This window comes from Falco punctatus (genome assembly GCF_963210335.1).
Source record: "Falco punctatus genome assembly, contig: scaffold_57, whole genome shotgun sequence".
In the NCBI taxonomy this organism is placed as follows: Eukaryota; Metazoa; Chordata; class Aves; order Falconiformes; family Falconidae; genus Falco; species Falco punctatus.
The window spans coordinates 467,656-484,482 of record NW_027660116.1 but is presented as its reverse complement, the minus strand read 5'-3'; the positions used below and the strand labels follow the sequence as shown (position 1 = coordinate 484,482).

The window sequence follows — 16,827 nt, the reverse complement described above, 5'->3', positions numbered from 1 at the left end:
TCTCCTAGATTTAGACTTCTATTCAGTGCCAGATCGTTGCTAGTATGTCCCAGTTCAGTTGAATACAGAACTGGACCACTGACAGCGCTGCTTGCAATTAAAGGTTTGCTTCTATGGCACTCCCGAAGGAGCTTAGCGTTGGCTTCTGCTAGTCTCTCATTAGCTCTGAAACATTCAGAAGCATACAAAGAATTATCTTTGGTAATAACACCTCCGCAAAGTTACCCTCCAGGTCTTTGACTATTATTTGACTTCTGAAAGTGGAAGGGATTAAGAGAGTCCAAAAAAAACGTCCATAATTTGATCTGAGGTTTTTTGAAGAGCCTATTTCTAGGTAGCCACACTACCTGCAAGAAGCAGCAAGAGTTAACCAATACTTTGGACTTCTCAGCATTAAGGCCTCAAAGCAGTCTGTGCACACCATGTGTTTACATAGCTCTTCCTGAAAGGTACATCACCTGCATAAGAACTCTGGGCTATGCTTCCTTTCCCAAAGAAAGCTGAAACCTATGACATGCGGCTAAAATGGAAGCCAAAAGATTTTTGTTGTTCTTCTTCATAGCATCAAATGCCACTCTCTGAAGGGCCTATCCTTATTCAAGCAGTAAAGGACATGACATTATCTTTTCTGCCATACTCAGAATAAGAAGAGGAGATTAGAGACTGGCAAAAAGGCTGCCTGTTAAAACAAACTCAACTTCAAAAATATCCTATTAATGCCCATGATCGGTGGTGTTACTGCTGGAACACTGAAGAGAAATGAAGATAGTTCCAATGAACAGGGGGGAGCCTTAAGGTACTTTCATCACAAATATGCTATCTTATGCATAATGCTGACCAGATGTAGAAAAGGTATTTAACGAAGAAAACTGCTTGAGGAAGAAGTAGTATCTTATTATCACCCCAAAAATGCATGGACTTACCCTTCTAGTTTATTTCCTAGGCATCTTCCATTTTTAACTTCCTCCAGGTACAGGTCTTTGTACTTTTCCGCTTCTGCCTGTACAGATTCTTTTTGAAAAATACTGTCTCGTTGGGTATTTTTTATCCTGTCCAATTCACGTTCGAGGTCTCCAATTCTGTGGTCTAGCTGGTTTGTCAGCAAAGCATGACGACTGGCTCTGATTTGTTCTAATCTGTCCTGGGAGGCTGCCTGCATCTGAAGTAGATACACACTTTCAACCACCACAAAGAAAAAGAGAACTCTCCTCGCCAGTCAATTGCGTGCACCCAATTTCAAGGGCCCAGCTCTATTCAGCGAGGCAACTGTGCCTCCTCACTGCCATCAGCGACCAGGGCAGAACCCTGGAACTACCACACTAAATGATTCTTTTCATTCAGAAAGAACCCCCATCTTAGCACTATTACTCATCAAAGCTACTGATGGAAGAACACTATCTCTGTAGGACAGGGCATAGCATTCCTCAAAGAAATCATGGAGATGCCGCACCCCCAGCCCCCACCCTGCAGCTTTGGTGAGTTCTTTTCTGAGCGTTGCCCCTTGTGCAATGACTAAGGAAGATGTGTATGCCTGGCTGTGACAACTCTAAGTTGCAATACCCATTCAAGGATAAACAATGAGAACAGACCAGTGGACAGTGATACCCCTCCAAGAACTGCAAAATGAAAATCTACCTTGGCAAGTTTTTGATTCAGGGCCTGCAGGCACACTGCACGCACATGAAAGCATCTTGCCCAACCATATTCCCTTCTCCCACTGCCCTTCAGGAAAAACAGAAGTACAGCGTAACACATGGAATCAGGCACCACCCCCCGCCCCTATAAAATGACAACCAAAACAGAAGTCTGTAACAGACACACATAAGAAATTAACTTACCTGCAAAATCAGATTGACTTCTTGCAGTTTTTGTCTTATTTCTTGTTCAGCTCACTCTTCCACCTCTCTTTTGTATTGTTCTATTTGGCTGCGATCCACCATGTTAGTCTCCATATGGTGTTTGAGGTTAGCCACCTCTTCTTTCAGCTGGCTTTTGCTCTTTTCCAGTTTTTCATGGCTCCCACGCATGGTGGACAACTCTCGCAAATCATGATTTTGTGCTTCTAGCTGCATGCCTTTTTTAGACTTTACCTCCAGCTGCTGGGAAAGTTCATCAACCTGTAGACAGGAAAGGGGAAAAAAACAGGGAACTCAGAGGGATCTAAAATTAGTCAAATCTGTGAAAATTGGTAAAGGAGTTGGCCATCAAGACTATTTATCATCTGCTGATTCAGTGTTAAAACAAAAGTGAAACCAGGCTCTTCTTTTAAAACAAGAACAGCTTTCACATCATTTCTGACAGCATTCCTCAGGTTCCCATCCTTCCTCAGTTCTGCAGTGGGTCACAGACCAAGAGGTACCAAACCAGCGGCATTACACCCGCAGGGCTAGGCTGAAAAGCACTAGGGCTATTCTTCTGCGAGATGTTCATACGATCATAGGAAATCAAACACACCCATACCCAGTTACATCACAGCCACATTCTGGTTTCATCAGAAAAAAACCCATGTATCATGCTTCAGAGGAACTGTCACATGCTGTCACACGGTCAAAGCTTCGTCACAGAACTGACAAGACAAGAAACGGATACCCTTTCCTTCCATTACGCTAATAGATCTGGAAATAGTGGTTCAGAACACCGCTTTTACAGCACTGGTGGCAGAAGACAGTCTCTTTAGGTCAAAGCTACAGTTTGTTTTCAAAAGATTTCCAGGAAATATCAGACTTCCCATAGGTCCCAATGGTCAACTACAGCTTCTATCCCCTTCTTTCCCCCTCCAGAAACATCCATCGTCTATACCTATTAACCATAAAACATGATATCCCATCATCTTTTATTTTTAAAAAAGAGGGGGAAACCACCAGAGTCAACACTTGAAAGTCTCTAAAATACGTAGAAACTTTACACTTATTTAAAATTGCCCAAACGTAATTCCATTCCCTGTCATTCAAAATAGCTCTTCCAACAGGAACACAAATATGCTGCTAACCTGTGAACTACAAGTGAGCCACTGTCAAGGCAGTTGACTCGTTCTACAATAATATCTTCTAAAAAGGAGCATAACTTTGAAACACAGCTATCTCAGTAATGAGCGGAGAAGCAGCTAAAAGGTTCCATGCTACCGAACAGCCAGAGCAACCTCAAAAGCATTTGTGGGTCTCCATGACAAGGGAAAGACGGACCGAGTCAGCTACTAGTAAGCAACAAGTTACAGGGTTTTTTCCGCATCACCTCACACTGCATTGTGCCCTGGGAAGCAAAGACACCATTCCGAAAAGCAAACCCCCACCTGCCTCCTGCTCAACTCGTGCCCGAGACAGGCTTCAGGGGGTGACCTTGGGCAAGGCCAACTGCACAGAGTTGTTCCGAGTGATGGTGGCGTTACTCCCCTCTCTTCCGAGAGGGAATGCATCCGTCGGAGCCCGACGATGCTGCCACGGCCTCAAGCTGCAGCCAGGCCTGTGCTGGGCCTTCACTGCTCTCAGCCCTGGCCCTCACCCATGGACGTGACGTCCCAGTAGGACTGCAGACCTGCCCATCCCTATGGACTGGCCTGGTGATCTGCACTCTTGGTGCACTCTGCTTACTGTCCCCAGAACTGTCCCCAGAACTCTTCTGCTCTTCTTGGTGAGGGCCTGTGGGGCTGATCCCTGGCCTGTGTGGTCACAGACCCTGCCAGCCTTGCTGTGGCTCTTGCTTTGCCCTTCCTCTGCAGGACAGCCTACCCCTGATGCGCCCTCGCAGATACTGCTGTGTATGTAACACTTCCATCTTTACCCCTAAGAGCTACATCAGTATTACAGTCGCCTACTACTGTGACCATAGAAGGAACATCAAAAACCAGCCAAATAATTTCAGAAATACAGCCAAGAAAAAAGTAGTCAAAATCAACAACATGAAAAGAAGTATAAAGAAAGAACAAAGGTTACAAAAGAAAAACCACCACAATAACCCAAACAAAATAAAGCTCACCTTTGTTCTTAATCTGCCAATTTCATTGACCATTTTCTTCACTTCTCCCTGCAAATTAAGCTGGGACAGTCCCCCTCTCGCCTCATACACCCTTAGTTCCTTCGTAGCTCTGCTCAGCAGCCTCTTCAACCTGCACAGCAAACTAGTCATGAAAACAATGAAGCAAAAAGGAACAAAACTGGACTTTTTCACATACTCTCATGTAAACAGCACAGACACAGCTTGCTTTATCTTTAATGTACTTGACACACCAGGAATTACCAGGAAAAAACAGTATTCCTGTGCCACATACACTTGGAGAGTCCAGATTTCACCTGAAAAGAGGAATGAAAGACTCCCTTTTTCCCAGGAGAACTGCAGGGCAACCTGCATCTGCAGTTGTTTTGGCAGCTATTGAAAACCAGGGGCTGGTGTACAGAAGTACCTTGCAAGAACTAACACGAGGCTGGCATCTGCTCACAGTTAGGTACACCTATTTTTACACTAAAGTTTAATAAAACATGACTCCTACGCAGGGATACCTCTTCACCACGCTAAAAAGCCGTACCTCTTACAGTCTTTCTGCAGATCGAGGTTTCTTTTCATTTCTTGGGCCAGACGTAGTTCAACTGGGCGTTTCAACTCTACCAGCTTCTTCACTTCCTTTCTTTCACTCTCGCACTTTCAAAAGAGAAAAGAAAGATGTATCACGCACACAGAGCACAGGAAAAATACCTACGTACAGTCTGTGCATCTAGCGCTCTCCACAGAGAAGCTGCTGGACATCTCTATCTGTTAGCCACGTTCCACAGAATGCCATGGGACGGAATTCCCGAGGCTATTCCATCCATCCCTTCAGGTTTCACATCAAACAGACCAATATGTAACTAAGAAACAGATGCCCTCGCCTGAAGCAAAGGCCATCCTCTTCTAGACATAACAGGTGGAAAAGATGCTGGAGAACACTTTTGGCAGTGCCTCTGCTCATAGTAGGGATTACGTAGGTATGCACTTCATGGGAGAACATCGATCCATCCAAAGCTTTCATGGGATCTTCCACCAACCAGCAGGCAGGGGCTTGTGGAGGAACCTGATCTTTTGGAGTTCTTCAACATTTTATTCCCCTCGGCCATTACCTCCACCTCTTCTGTGTGGGCATTTACTTAGCCACATGCTGGTTTTCCTCCTCTTGGTGTTTTCTCAGCCACACCAGAGGAGAGCTGGCAGCTGTTTTGACTTTGTTCTTCCATTTTCCCTCTACAGAAAAGGAGAAAAGGGGAAGGCTGCCCCTTGGCAACTGGCAGGCGCTGCTTGTTTCCCAAGCACTCGTTCATTTACCCAGCATTCCTTCAGTATGTTTTTCTGCAAGGCTTTTAAGCTCCCGCTACGCTGAAAACATACAGCAGCTCCTCCATACACGCACTGGAAACATAAACCTGCCTAGAAACCAAGGGGTCAGAAGATGACCACACAAAATCCAAGGAAGAACTGGGAACTGTGGCCTTGCTCGATGTGCTCAACTGATAGCAAACCACACTGGGAACTCTTCCCAACAGAGCCACTCCAGAACTTACACAAAGATACCCATCTAGCTTTTATTTGCTTCCTCCGTGACCCCCAAACGATAAGGTACTCGCAGCCTGAATGGCAGGGATAACAGAAAGCAATGATATGTAAGAACCTGACCAGAAGGTGCATGTGGTTCTCCTGGGTATTGGCCCGGTGCCTGGAGAATTTTCTGGGCTCACCTGTTGCAACAGTTCAGCCTTCTCCTCGTCCAGCTGAGCAACGCGCTCTTCAAGGTGGGATCTTGACTTCAAGTGCTCCTCCCACGTGCTGTGCAAGTCCTTGGATGTCAGAGCCAGCATGTTCTGCTTCTGCGTCTGTGAAAGCAACAGTGGCAGAAGAAAAAGTAAGGTGGCCGGAAAAGACAAGAGCGCAGGAGAATGCAGTAACTCACACAGAAACAGGCCTAAGCTCTCCTCCACCCATCCAAGACCTATGGCCAAGGTTGATGTGGAGTGTAAAACACACCTTAGGAACCATAACCAAGAACAGCAGCTGGAGCTGGTGGGAAGAAGGAATACTCTAGAAACGACAGGATGAGGTTACAACTTTGGGGGATAAGATGACATGCACACACACACAAAATCACCCTACAGCTTTCCTGCCAAGCTCCTCTGGTTCCCTCTATACTTCAGTTTTCATAAGAACACTGCAAAAGGTGGTGCAAAAGTACAACATTCGCTCCTACTTTCAACAGCTACACTCAGATTTATTCATATAGTTACAGACATTAAGTACCTTAGTTTTCAACTTTCTTTCCAACTCCTTTTGCAAGCGCAGCTTGTCTCTCTCCAGGTCACTGTGGTAGCGTGTAGTAACTTCAAGTGAAGCTTCTGGCATAGATTGCTTTTTAGGTGCATCAGCAAGCTCCTGCTGCAGTTGTCCAAACATGCCCTAATGAAACAGTTAAATTAGCATGAAGAAAGTTCTAAGAACATGAAATACGCCTTTAACTTATTTTATTATACAATTAGACCTGTCTAGATTGAACCCAAAAGTATGAAATTTTGCCTGCCAGCAGCAGGCATCTGCATGGATGATGACCTCTCGTCATCTTTCTCAGCTGAGAACCTTTGACTATCAGCAGCTGTTCACGAGGATTTCTGTTTCCTAACACATAAAAAAGGCTCAGGTATCGTTCTTCCTTGAACAATACACAAGCACACACTCCAATCAGGTATTTTTTTCCTGACAAAACCCAAAGAAATCTGTTGTGATCTAAGAGCCACAGTTTGACTGCAAATATTACTCTGGTGACTGAAGGCAGGACTTTGTGTTAGATTGTTCTTTCTTCTGTTTCTTCACTATACAAATACAATTAAATGAATACAAATATCTGAAAGCTCCTTTGAGATACACTTTAAGGGTATGTTGAATCACATCCTCTTGTAGTCTTCTTACTCAGCTCGTTTTAGAAGTACTGATAGATTAGGTTTACAAAAATCTGCATAGCTCATATATATATATAGCTATATACATATACACACACTCTCTCACATGATCTTCAAAAGGAACCCATTATTTTGGTAGTAAGAATACAAAGCAAGTCACAGTTTACAATGATTGACAGTACTGCTGGAGTGTGGCTACACATCATAAAAGAGAAAGCTTAAGGTCACCGTCTGACATGAACTTTGAGGAACAGGCAGGCCCCTCAGAACCCTCAAAACACACACAGAAATCAACAGCTGGACATTACTAATACTCTTCAATCTTGATAGCAGCTTACAGAGAACCTATTCTTTCCCTCTATAGAAGCTTCATATAAATCTATCCCCAACCACTTCACTTCTCTGTACCTTCATTTCTCAGCCCTCGTGTATTGGATGGTTCCTCCTTTTATACCACTCTCATTCATGTCATCAGTGCAATACTTACATCAAAACCATCAAATACTTAAAGACTATTCTATAGGGCATAACATGGACTAAGGAAAATAGATGAAAAAAAGTTCTAGAGAAGAATCACCTTTCTTGATCAAAGCTTAGACTTGGATACCTTTTTTCTGTTCTCTGCTTAGATCTGAGGACTAATATCCCCGTTGCCAAAACTTTCCGCAATTCCGAGAGAAACATAACAAACCAGAACAAATCAGTATTCTTTGGTCCCATGCATGGAACTTACACCGGATACATTAGGAACAAACTAATTTCAAGAATGGACAAACTTTAAATTGTTCTTTCTATGCATATACTTTACCTGTCTTTCTACTACGTCAGTCTCATATTTAAAGACTTGTTCCCTTAAATCAGTACACTTGGCATTTAAATCCTTGTTTCGCTCTTCTATTAGATAAACTTGCTTTTCTGTATCAGCTCTAAGTTTGCTGAAAATGTCATTAAAACAGTGCTGCACATAATCCACTATTTTTTCTTTCATGATCCTCTTGTTCTGCATCTCTTCCCATTGCTGATGGAGTAAAAAGGTTTTCACTCTGGAGCTGGGCCAATCGCTCCTGCAAGGACTCCTGTTTTATTACAAGTTTGCTTACTGGATCTTTCTCAAGTTGTCGAGCATGATCACACTCCTTTGCCCGACACTGGCCTTGACTTAATTCTTTTTTGCCATTTCTAAAAGCAAAGCTTTTTCTCTGAGCATTTGCTTCAACTGGTGAAGCTCATTTTCTAGCCTATTAGCTTTGCTTTTAGCTTTACACAGCTGCAGAGACAAGCTCTTGTTGGTTTCTTGCACGTCAGAGAGGTCACGATGGAGCTCGACTTGCAAGCAAAGGCATTCATCACGTTCTCTGTGAAATCTTCGTTCAGCATTGCTTTTTGATGACAAATGAAGTTCAAGTTCTTGAACTGCAGCGTTCAGGGAGGAACGAAATGATTCAATTTCTGTCTCTAGTCTGTCTTTGCTTTTGTTTGTCTGCTCAAGTTTGGAAGTCAGCACTGCAGATTCTGTCTTTAGTAAGTCCAGCTCCGTGTTGAACTGAAAAAACATTTGTCTTAACGCTTCCTTGTTCAGTTTAAGTTCCTTTTTGAGAGCTTCATTTTTTTCTTTCAAGGTCTCATTTTCCTTTAAATATTTTCCTTCTTCCTCCTGGTGCCTAAGTCTTACTTGAGTGAGTTCTAGCCTTAGCATAGCAATCTCATCTTGTAGTAACTGATTCTTGTACAACAGATCCTGTTCTCTGTCAGTGCTGGATTCCTGAATGACAGGGAAAATGAATAAAGAGCCAATTGGGAAATGAATCTACAAAAAACCTGCAGCAATAAACTGCATTTTAACATTTCTAGTACTAAGGCATGACTTCAAAGATGAAGTTTCAGGCAATAAGCTACTCTGTGAACCCATGCACATGTACAACGTACGTACACAACGGAAGTGCAACATATCCTTAAAACCTAAATGAACATCCCAAATATACAGTTACGTTTTTTTCCCCCCTTAAACCAGCAACCAAAGCTTTTAAAATGACAGCGCTTTCTTGTATGTGCATGCCTTTATAATACTGCCTTTAAGGTTGAATTAGTTGTGCTACAGATCTGGTAAACACAAGGCTAGAAAGGGTATTTTCCTTCTCAAATGTCTTCTGAACACTTATCCTTTTGTGTTACTGGAAGTTAGCTATAAAACTCAATCACCCCCGGAATGCAATTGTCCTGTATATTTCCTCTTTATTGTATGTATAACTTTTTTCCACTTAAACACATTCACTCTACATTTATTGGGCAGCACAGCCAAGAACAAAAAGGCTTCCAGGCACTGCACATTCTTTAGGAAATTCAGTAAACTCTTTTCAAGATCTTCCAGGCACTGCACATTCTTTAGGAAATTCTGTAAACTCTTTTCAAGATCTTTTTTAATACAGTGCTTATGATTGCTTTTTCTCCTCCAGTTACTCTAACTCTTACAGAGAGTTGAATTCATTGCTGATATTCGATCATAAAATTTTAGTTATGTGGAGGTGGAAAAGAAAGGCATACTTGAAGTAAGTTCAATAAGGGAATAACTAATTTTAAAAAAAAAAAAAAAAAGCAATGGAAACACAAACACTGTCAAACAACTTTCTTCCTGGTCAACCTTGCCATAGGTAGCTAGGTGTTTCACTGCTAGAAAGCCTAAAAAGTGATGACAAAATGTCTATGAAATGGAAAATAACAGATAGGTTAAGAAACGGTGTAAACAGTGTCTTCTATTAGTTTCCTACTTGCACAAGTAATTCAGGTACATACAGGAGTGATGCTGCTTTCCAGAACTTTTAGACATAAGAGAAAACAAGAAAGGTATTTACCCAGATAAGTTACACTGGTAAACAGTAAATAAACCATCAAGAAACAGAAAAAGTTATGTAAGATTTATTATGACTTTAAAACAAACATGGTGAAATTTAATTTATTATTAGAAAAAAAAATCTGCTTACCTCTGATTTTTTTCCTATAGATCTTCTTGTCTCTTCTTCTAGTTCCATTTGTCTCCCAAGGTGGTTGTTCAAAATTCCTTCTTGAAGGGCTCTGGCCCTCTTTTCCTGAGAGAGCTGTCTCTGTGTTTCATCACGTTCCTCTTCAACCTACAGTAATACAATAAAACTGCTTGCATCTGAAGAAAAAACAGAGCTAGCAATACATCTTCCCATTCTCCCTTGCATACTTGAAAACATTTTTGATTCCCCACCGTTATGATAATCCACCTATAAATAAATAAATTTAAATTTTCTTATGAAAATTTAAGAAGGCGAAATACAGGATGTTTTGTAGTAATTCAAAAAAACGTAAGGCTTTGCCTGAAATACAAATGAAACCTCAATTTTGAAAAAGGAAAAAAGGAATAATAAACTGCAAAGCAAAAAAAAAAAAAACCAGCCCAATTGTGAACCAACTGTACTCTACTGTTCTCAAAACCTGACAATTGTTATCCAACGCCTCTTCCGTGAACAAAGCGCCTCCTTCTCTAGGCATACTGGAATACAATTGAAAAGAAGCAGAAAATAAGACAAAGAGTTTAATTCATTATTTAATATACCTGTTTCAAGAGCTTTCTCAGTGTTCTTAACTCCATTTCTAAATTCCTAGAGTGTAACTCAAGTTTCTGTTTCTCCTCCATCTCTTTACAATATTGATCTTCTTTCCTTCGGAGGTCTTCTCTCATTTTCTCACACAGCACTTCTACTCTGAGCCTCTTTTCTTCTTGTTGTTTCAAAGAACATCTGGGATTTAACGGAGGATTTGAGAAACAAAAGCACTGATATAAAAGTAGATATTCCAACATGATGAACTTGCAGAGACAACTCAAACCATAAAAAAAGTTAAATGTTTTCAGAGTTCATATTTTTACTGTACTTTTCAACTTTTTAAAGAATTCTAACTTCATTCCGTTGTGCATGGTATCAGTTGTACAAGATAGAGAAAAAAAACTTTGAGTGATTTATCCGTTATTTGTAAGTTTGTATAGGGAAACACACACCAGTGTGCACACTAGAAAAATAAAATTAAAAAAACCCATCTTCATATTACAGCCATTTTGTTGAAAAAGGAGTTTGTTGTCTCATCAGATCAAAGCATCGTAAACTTACTATGGTTAGTATACATTTTCTTAGTATACTGAGCATTGCCTACATATTACGGATTCAGTGACCAGAAGTAATACTGGTGAATCAGCACGCCACTTACCTATGGCAGACCCGACAATTTTTCAGCAGCCTTCTGTAAGTCTAAAACAACTGCTGCCCACAGGCAGAACAAGCAGCTTCTGTTTACTCAAGAAGGATGTCAGTGTTCAAAACCAGATTCAGAAATGCATGGGGTTTAAGCTGAATACGATTAAAAACAGTTTTAAACCTCAGTTGGATCTACCTCTGGGAGAAACTACAGCAATTTCATTTTGAAGCTGACTTACAAGGAAAGCCTTATGGAAGGTCAGCTTCTTTACCAACTGAAACAATCAGCAATGAGCACTGACATGGTAAAAAACGGTCCATGGTGTGCCCACGGTACCCAAACAAGAAAGCAGCTTTGTGTTTGATCATTATTTTGACTATTTTTTCCCATATACTCACAATAGTGGACAAAAAAAAAAAAATTAAAAAAAATCAAGTGTCAACCTAAGGGAAGAACTGCCAATTGAAAGCCTGCTTTAGAAATTCCGCAAAACAAGAATCAACCACCACTAAAATCACTTGAAAGACTGACAGAAACATTTGTATTTGAATGGCGCATATTGCAAGGAGAAAGCTTTACATGTAATTTCTAGTGTAATTTCGCAAAAAGTGTAACTTTTGAAAGTATAAATTTAACGCTGCTTGGAGAATTCACTTAGAATGAAAATACTACTTCTTTATACTTGACAGATGTTTGAGGATTTTGAACACCTGCTGAAGTCAAACCCAGGCCAAGCTGGGACCGGCCTCTCTTCCTCGTACCCCCCTCCCCCGCGCTGGGAGGCCCAACTCCCCCAGGCCCAGCTCCCGCAGCCTCCCCTCACAGGGCTGGTGCTCCTGCCCCCGGGCCAGCCCGGCATCTCCCTGCCGACCTCACACGGACTGGGCAAGATCTCCTGGGCTGGGCGGCCAAACACCGGGCCCCGGGCTCGAGACACAGCTCAGCAAGCCCTGCGGAGGGGTGGGCACTCACTGCCCCCAGTGCCCTGGCACTGCTGCCCTCCATACAGCCCAGGCCGCTGCGGGCCGCCCCAGCTGCCAGCTCACGGTGGCTCCTGCTGAGCTCGCTCTCTGCCTGGGCCGCTCCCCAGCCACGCCGTCCCACCGGGGATCACCACAAGGAGATCTCCCCTCCCAGGCCAGGGCTCTGCAGTTGTCCTTGCTGAACTGCCTACGGTGCCTGCTGGCCACCCCTGTCTGACGTGATGTCAACAGCGATGAGAAACCTCACACCTCCGGGTCTAGCTCAGGAGTGTGGGGAAAGGGGCAATCCCAAACTTGACCTTTCCAACAAACAAACAGGTAAGCAAACAAATGCTCTAAGCTCTGGTTTGACTTGCACTGGGTGGAGTTACCAGAAACCCTAGTATTATAGGCCCACTGAAGCCGCAAGGACAAAATGAAAAAAAAAAAACACCACCCAACCATCTCTCAAATCTCTCTTATAAATCTGATTTCCCCATACACACTCTCTTGCTCTTTTCTTGCTAGAAAACAAAGTTAGAACAACATCCAGAAGACTGTACATGGAGCTGGTATCCGGACGTTTTTCCCCTCTCCTTCATAGCATAACTGGCCCACGGGATTCAAAAAACCCAAACCCAAAAGACTGGAAACTTCTCATCCTGTTGCCTGCACCATCAGTGTCTTTCGGAACAAAACCACTGACAAGATAATACATTATCAGACCACAATTTACATACTTAAGGCTTTGGATATCCCTTTTCCATTCTGCTTCTTGGTGAGCCAATACGGATTTCAAATCTTGAGTCTTCTCCGCTCTGAACCGTGACTCCCTCTTTTCATCTCCCAATTCCCTTACTTCGAGTGAGAGAGCTGTATACCGATTTGTCCCACGTTCTAGTCTCTGTTCATATTCAAGAAGTATGTTTTGCATTTTCAACAAAGTAGCAGAACCTGTTTTGAGACAGAAAAGACACAAAGCTGCACAAATACTGCCCAATGTATAAGCTGTTCAATGCTTTGCTGCATTAGGTGCAGGTGGCAGGTCTCGGTAGCGGGAAGGTCCCTGTGAGAAGGAGCCAGGGGTCGTCCCGTGCTGGACATGGACGGTTTCGATGGACCCACCGCAGGGCACAGCTGAGCCTCTCAGCCGTGCTGGCAGCTCCTCAGGAAAAACAAACGTAGGAAAGGGCGAAACCACCACACGGGCAGAGAAGGGGAAAAGCATGTGAAAACCAGCCCCGCAAACGAACACCCAGGTCAGCAAAGGAGGAGGGAGAGGTGCTGCTCCAGGTGCCAGAGCAGAGATTCCCCTGCAGCCCCTGAGAGAACCATGCTGGAGCAGATACCCACAGCGCAGTGCTGCGCAGGACCCCGTGCCAGAGCAGGCGGATCCTTCCCGAAGGACCTGCGACCCATGGAGGGCCCAGGCTGGAGGAGATTCTCCCCAAAGGACTGCAGCCTGGGGGAGGACTCACACTGGAGCAGGGAAAAGGGACGAGGAAGGAGCAGCAAAGAGAAACTGCTACGTCCTGACTGCAGACCGCAGCCTCCCCGTGCTGCCTGGGGAGGTGGCGGGGAAGGAGCGCAGCAGAGCTTGAGCAGGGGGGGTGCCGACGTGTCCTTCTCAGGTTTGGGGTCTTTGTTTCTCACTATCCAAATGTATTTTAATCGGTGGAGTCTGTTTGGCCAGTGACAGTCACTGGGAAGTGACAGCCCTGCCTTCACACTGACCCACAAGCTTTTTCGCCCCGTTTCGTCAAGGAGGGGCAGTGGCAGCACTGGGCGGGGAGTTTGGCCTTCGGCCAAGGTTAACACTTGCCTAATGAAATTTTAGCATAGTTTAAGAGCCCTAGTAAGTGATGCTTATGTTTATATAATGCCTTGTGCATATATGCAAGCACCTTATGACAGTTGAAATTTGTTATATATATGTACTTATTATTTTTAAGCAAAGCCATTATTTTGCTGTATTCTTTGTCATTAGCTGTTGAGGGGTGTGCTGGTTGTGGCTGGGATAGTGTTAATTTTCTTCACAGTCGCTGGTACGGGGCCATGTTTTACAGTTGTGCCGCAAACAGGGTTGGTAGCACGGGGATGTGTTCCTTATGGCCCAGCAGCGCTCACACAGAGCCAAGGCCTTTTCTGCTCCTCACCCCACCCCACCAGCCAGCAGGCTGGGGGTACGCAAGGAGCCGGGCCGGGACACAGCTGGGACAGCTGACCCCAGCTGACCCAAGGGATGTGCCATGCCACGCGGCATCATGCTCAGCATATAAAGCTGGGGGAGGACGAAGGAAGGGAGGGACATCCAGAGTGATGGCACTTTGTCTTCCCAAGTATTTGTTATGCGTGACGGAGCCCTGCTGTCCTGGAGATGGCTGAACACCCGCCTGCCCATGGGACGTGCTGGATGAATTCCTTGCTTTGCTTTGCTTGCGTGCGTGGCTTTTGCTATTAAACTGTTTTCATGCCGACCCGTGAGTTTTCTCACTTTTCCCTTTCCGATGCTCTCCCCCACCCCACTGGGGTGGAACAAGTGAGTGGCTGTGTGGTGCTTAGGTGTTTAGGTGTGGCTGGGCTTAAACCACATCAAGGGGATATAAAGAAGAAAAAGCTCTTGCTGACTTTTGATGACCGCATTAGAAGGAGCTGAACTGTACTTTGCAAGAAACTGCTTCTCCAGCTCTGACTAGACAGAGAACCAATGATAACGTAAGGCACGTCGGCTGGCAATGCAGGCAACATCTCAGGTTAGGTGACAGTTTCACAGCTTTTGAGGGGGATCTCTAGTCACAAAGAGATACTATATCAAAATATGAAATTAACATACTTAGGAGTGCATACAAAGAAATCATGTTTTAAGGGGAACTTGTAACAGCTGAAGACAGAGACTTGAAAACATACCCATATGAACCACACTAAGCTCTTCCAACAGCAGCATAGTCTCCTTGTAGGTTGAAGCTTGTAACCGGACATCCTCTGAAGGTGGGTCAGATGAGTGAGTTAAACCAGGGTCATCAGTTACTTCCACTGGTATGCTGACCTACAAAAAATACAGTACTTTCTGTAATTCCACTGTCTAGTATTACAGACCATTACAAATGCAGGAATGATTCATTCTCTCCTTCACAGCCCACAGATTTGTCTCAAATACAATAAAGCTGCATACCAGCAGCAATTTGTACATCTGGTTGATCACTACATAAACACTGCTCCCACCTAAGTGATTAAAAGCTGATAGAGACTGTTTATCAAGAAACTAGTTTTACAGTACCTCGTTCCTTTCACTCCTGGTTGTTGCTGCAGGTCTAGAAAACAAGAAATATATTTCAGTACTGAAATGCTTACTTTGCATTATGAATAATACCTACAGTTGCTTTGAAAACTTAATTGCAGAACTGAATTAAACTAAAATCTGGTATAGTAACTTTGCTAGATATAGTTCAAGACTGAAACAATTATTGTGTGCTATTAATGTCTACTGGAAGGGTAATTTTTCCGCAAGATATTAAGCAAATAGTTGAAATAACTGTTCCCTAAACTTCACGCAAAGTGACAGAAATCTTACAGCTACAGACATGTAGCTATACGCTTATGTGCATTCCCTGTTTAATACCAGGGGTTTAGCTCTCTTCAGTACCGAGAATCCTTCTCCTACAGGTCAAAGAACTGTAATTTTGGATTCTCTGGTGTCCTGGGTCTGGCTGGGACGCAGTTTATTTTCTTCACAGCAGCCCACACAGGGCTGTGTGTTAGACTTCTGACCAAAACAGTGTTGATAACACACCAGATTTTTAGCTAGGGCTGAACAGTGTCAACAACTTCTCTTTCTCACTTTGCCACAACCCACACAAGTAAGTTCAGGGTGGGCAAGAAGTCAGGAGGGTACACAGCTGCAAGAGAAAAGGTGGAGCGGGGAGCAGGGCAAAAAATCCTGAGATACCTGCAGTGAAAAAACTGAGATACCTCACCCTTTTTAAACACATGAAATGCTTCTATGCCTGTGCACACACACTCATGTAATTAATCAGAATTCGTGCACGTGACCTTATTGTTGACTTGGCCAGCATGTTCAAAAGCACTCTAAACAGAAGTGAAGTGTTTGTCAACACAAAGCGCATCAGGTAGTCACAGGAAAGAACAAGAAAGAACAAGAAAGAACATCAGGTGGTCACACGAAAGAACAAGAATCTTCATATGCATCAGGTTTACAAAAAACCTTAAACACACAACAAAAACCCCAAACTTGCCTCTAGCTCTCAGGCCAATTTTTATCATTAAGTGAGTTTTATTTTCAACATTCCTTATATGCATACCTTCCTTCATCCTCAGATGTTTCACTGGAAGTGCTATCATCCGGTACTTGACCATGATTGCCACTGGAAGAGCTCATCTGCTGATGAGCCTTCTGCTTTGAAGGCTGTCTTTTACTTTCCTTTGCACCTTTGGCATTCAGGGCAATTTTACTGCATTACACAGAAAGAAAGAAAAAAAAACACCAAGTGAGTAGGTTTATAAAAAAATATTTCTGTGAAATAGACATACTTAAGATGATGTCCAGAAACAACCGAGACAAGAAATAGCTATGATAAAATCACAGACTTGACTGTAAAGATCGTGGAATATGCCCAAGTATTTAAAACCCTTCCCCTAGAGTGAGGGGGACACGTGGAATCTGAGCTGGATCCAGGTTAAGCTGGACTATATCCAACAGCCACGTTACAGAAAGCATCTAGAGCAGA

General features: G+C 43.4%; 1 protein-coding gene across 3 annotated transcripts; it reads right to left on the bottom strand.

The window, feature by feature from the left end:
• Positions 1-1,196: 1,196 nt before the first annotated feature.
• LOC308057973 (ankyrin repeat domain-containing protein 26-like) lies at positions 1,197-13,589 on the bottom strand. Of its 3 annotated transcripts, none has more exons than XM_080411978.1 (5): positions 12,823-13,589; positions 7,717-10,669; positions 6,256-6,411; positions 5,700-5,834; positions 1,197-2,117 (listed from the first exon to the last, which is right to left on the bottom strand). In XM_080411978.1, exons 2-5 carry the CDS (start codon positions 7,912-7,914, stop codon positions 1,890-1,892), a joined length of 717 nt encoding a protein of 238 aa, XP_080268104.1. In that variant the 5' UTR covers positions 7,915-10,669; positions 12,823-13,589; the 3' UTR covers positions 1,197-1,889. The 3 variants fall into 3 exon arrangements, with proteins under 3 accessions (XP_080268104.1, XP_080268105.1, XP_080268106.1); XM_080411979.1 differs by having other exon boundaries at positions 7,717-10,033; XM_080411980.1 differs by lacking the exon at positions 6,256-6,411.
• Positions 13,590-16,827: the final 3,238 nt, after the last annotated feature.

What these genes read in the sequence shown, in the direction of transcription:
- LOC308057973 (XM_080411978.1), bottom strand. Translation starts at nt 7,914, where the DNA reads ATGCAGAACAAGAGGATCATGAAAGAAAAAATAGTGGATTATGTGCAG. An exon ending in CTGACGTAGTAGAAAGACAG is followed by an intron (nt 6,412 to 7,716) that starts GTAAAGTATATG and finishes CTGTTTCATTAG; the next exon opens with GGCATGTTTGGACAACTGCA. An exon ending in AAAGAAAGTTGAAAACTAAG is followed by an intron (nt 5,835 to 6,255) that starts GTACTTAATGTC and finishes TTGCTTTCACAG; the next exon opens with ACGCAGAAGCAGAACATGCT.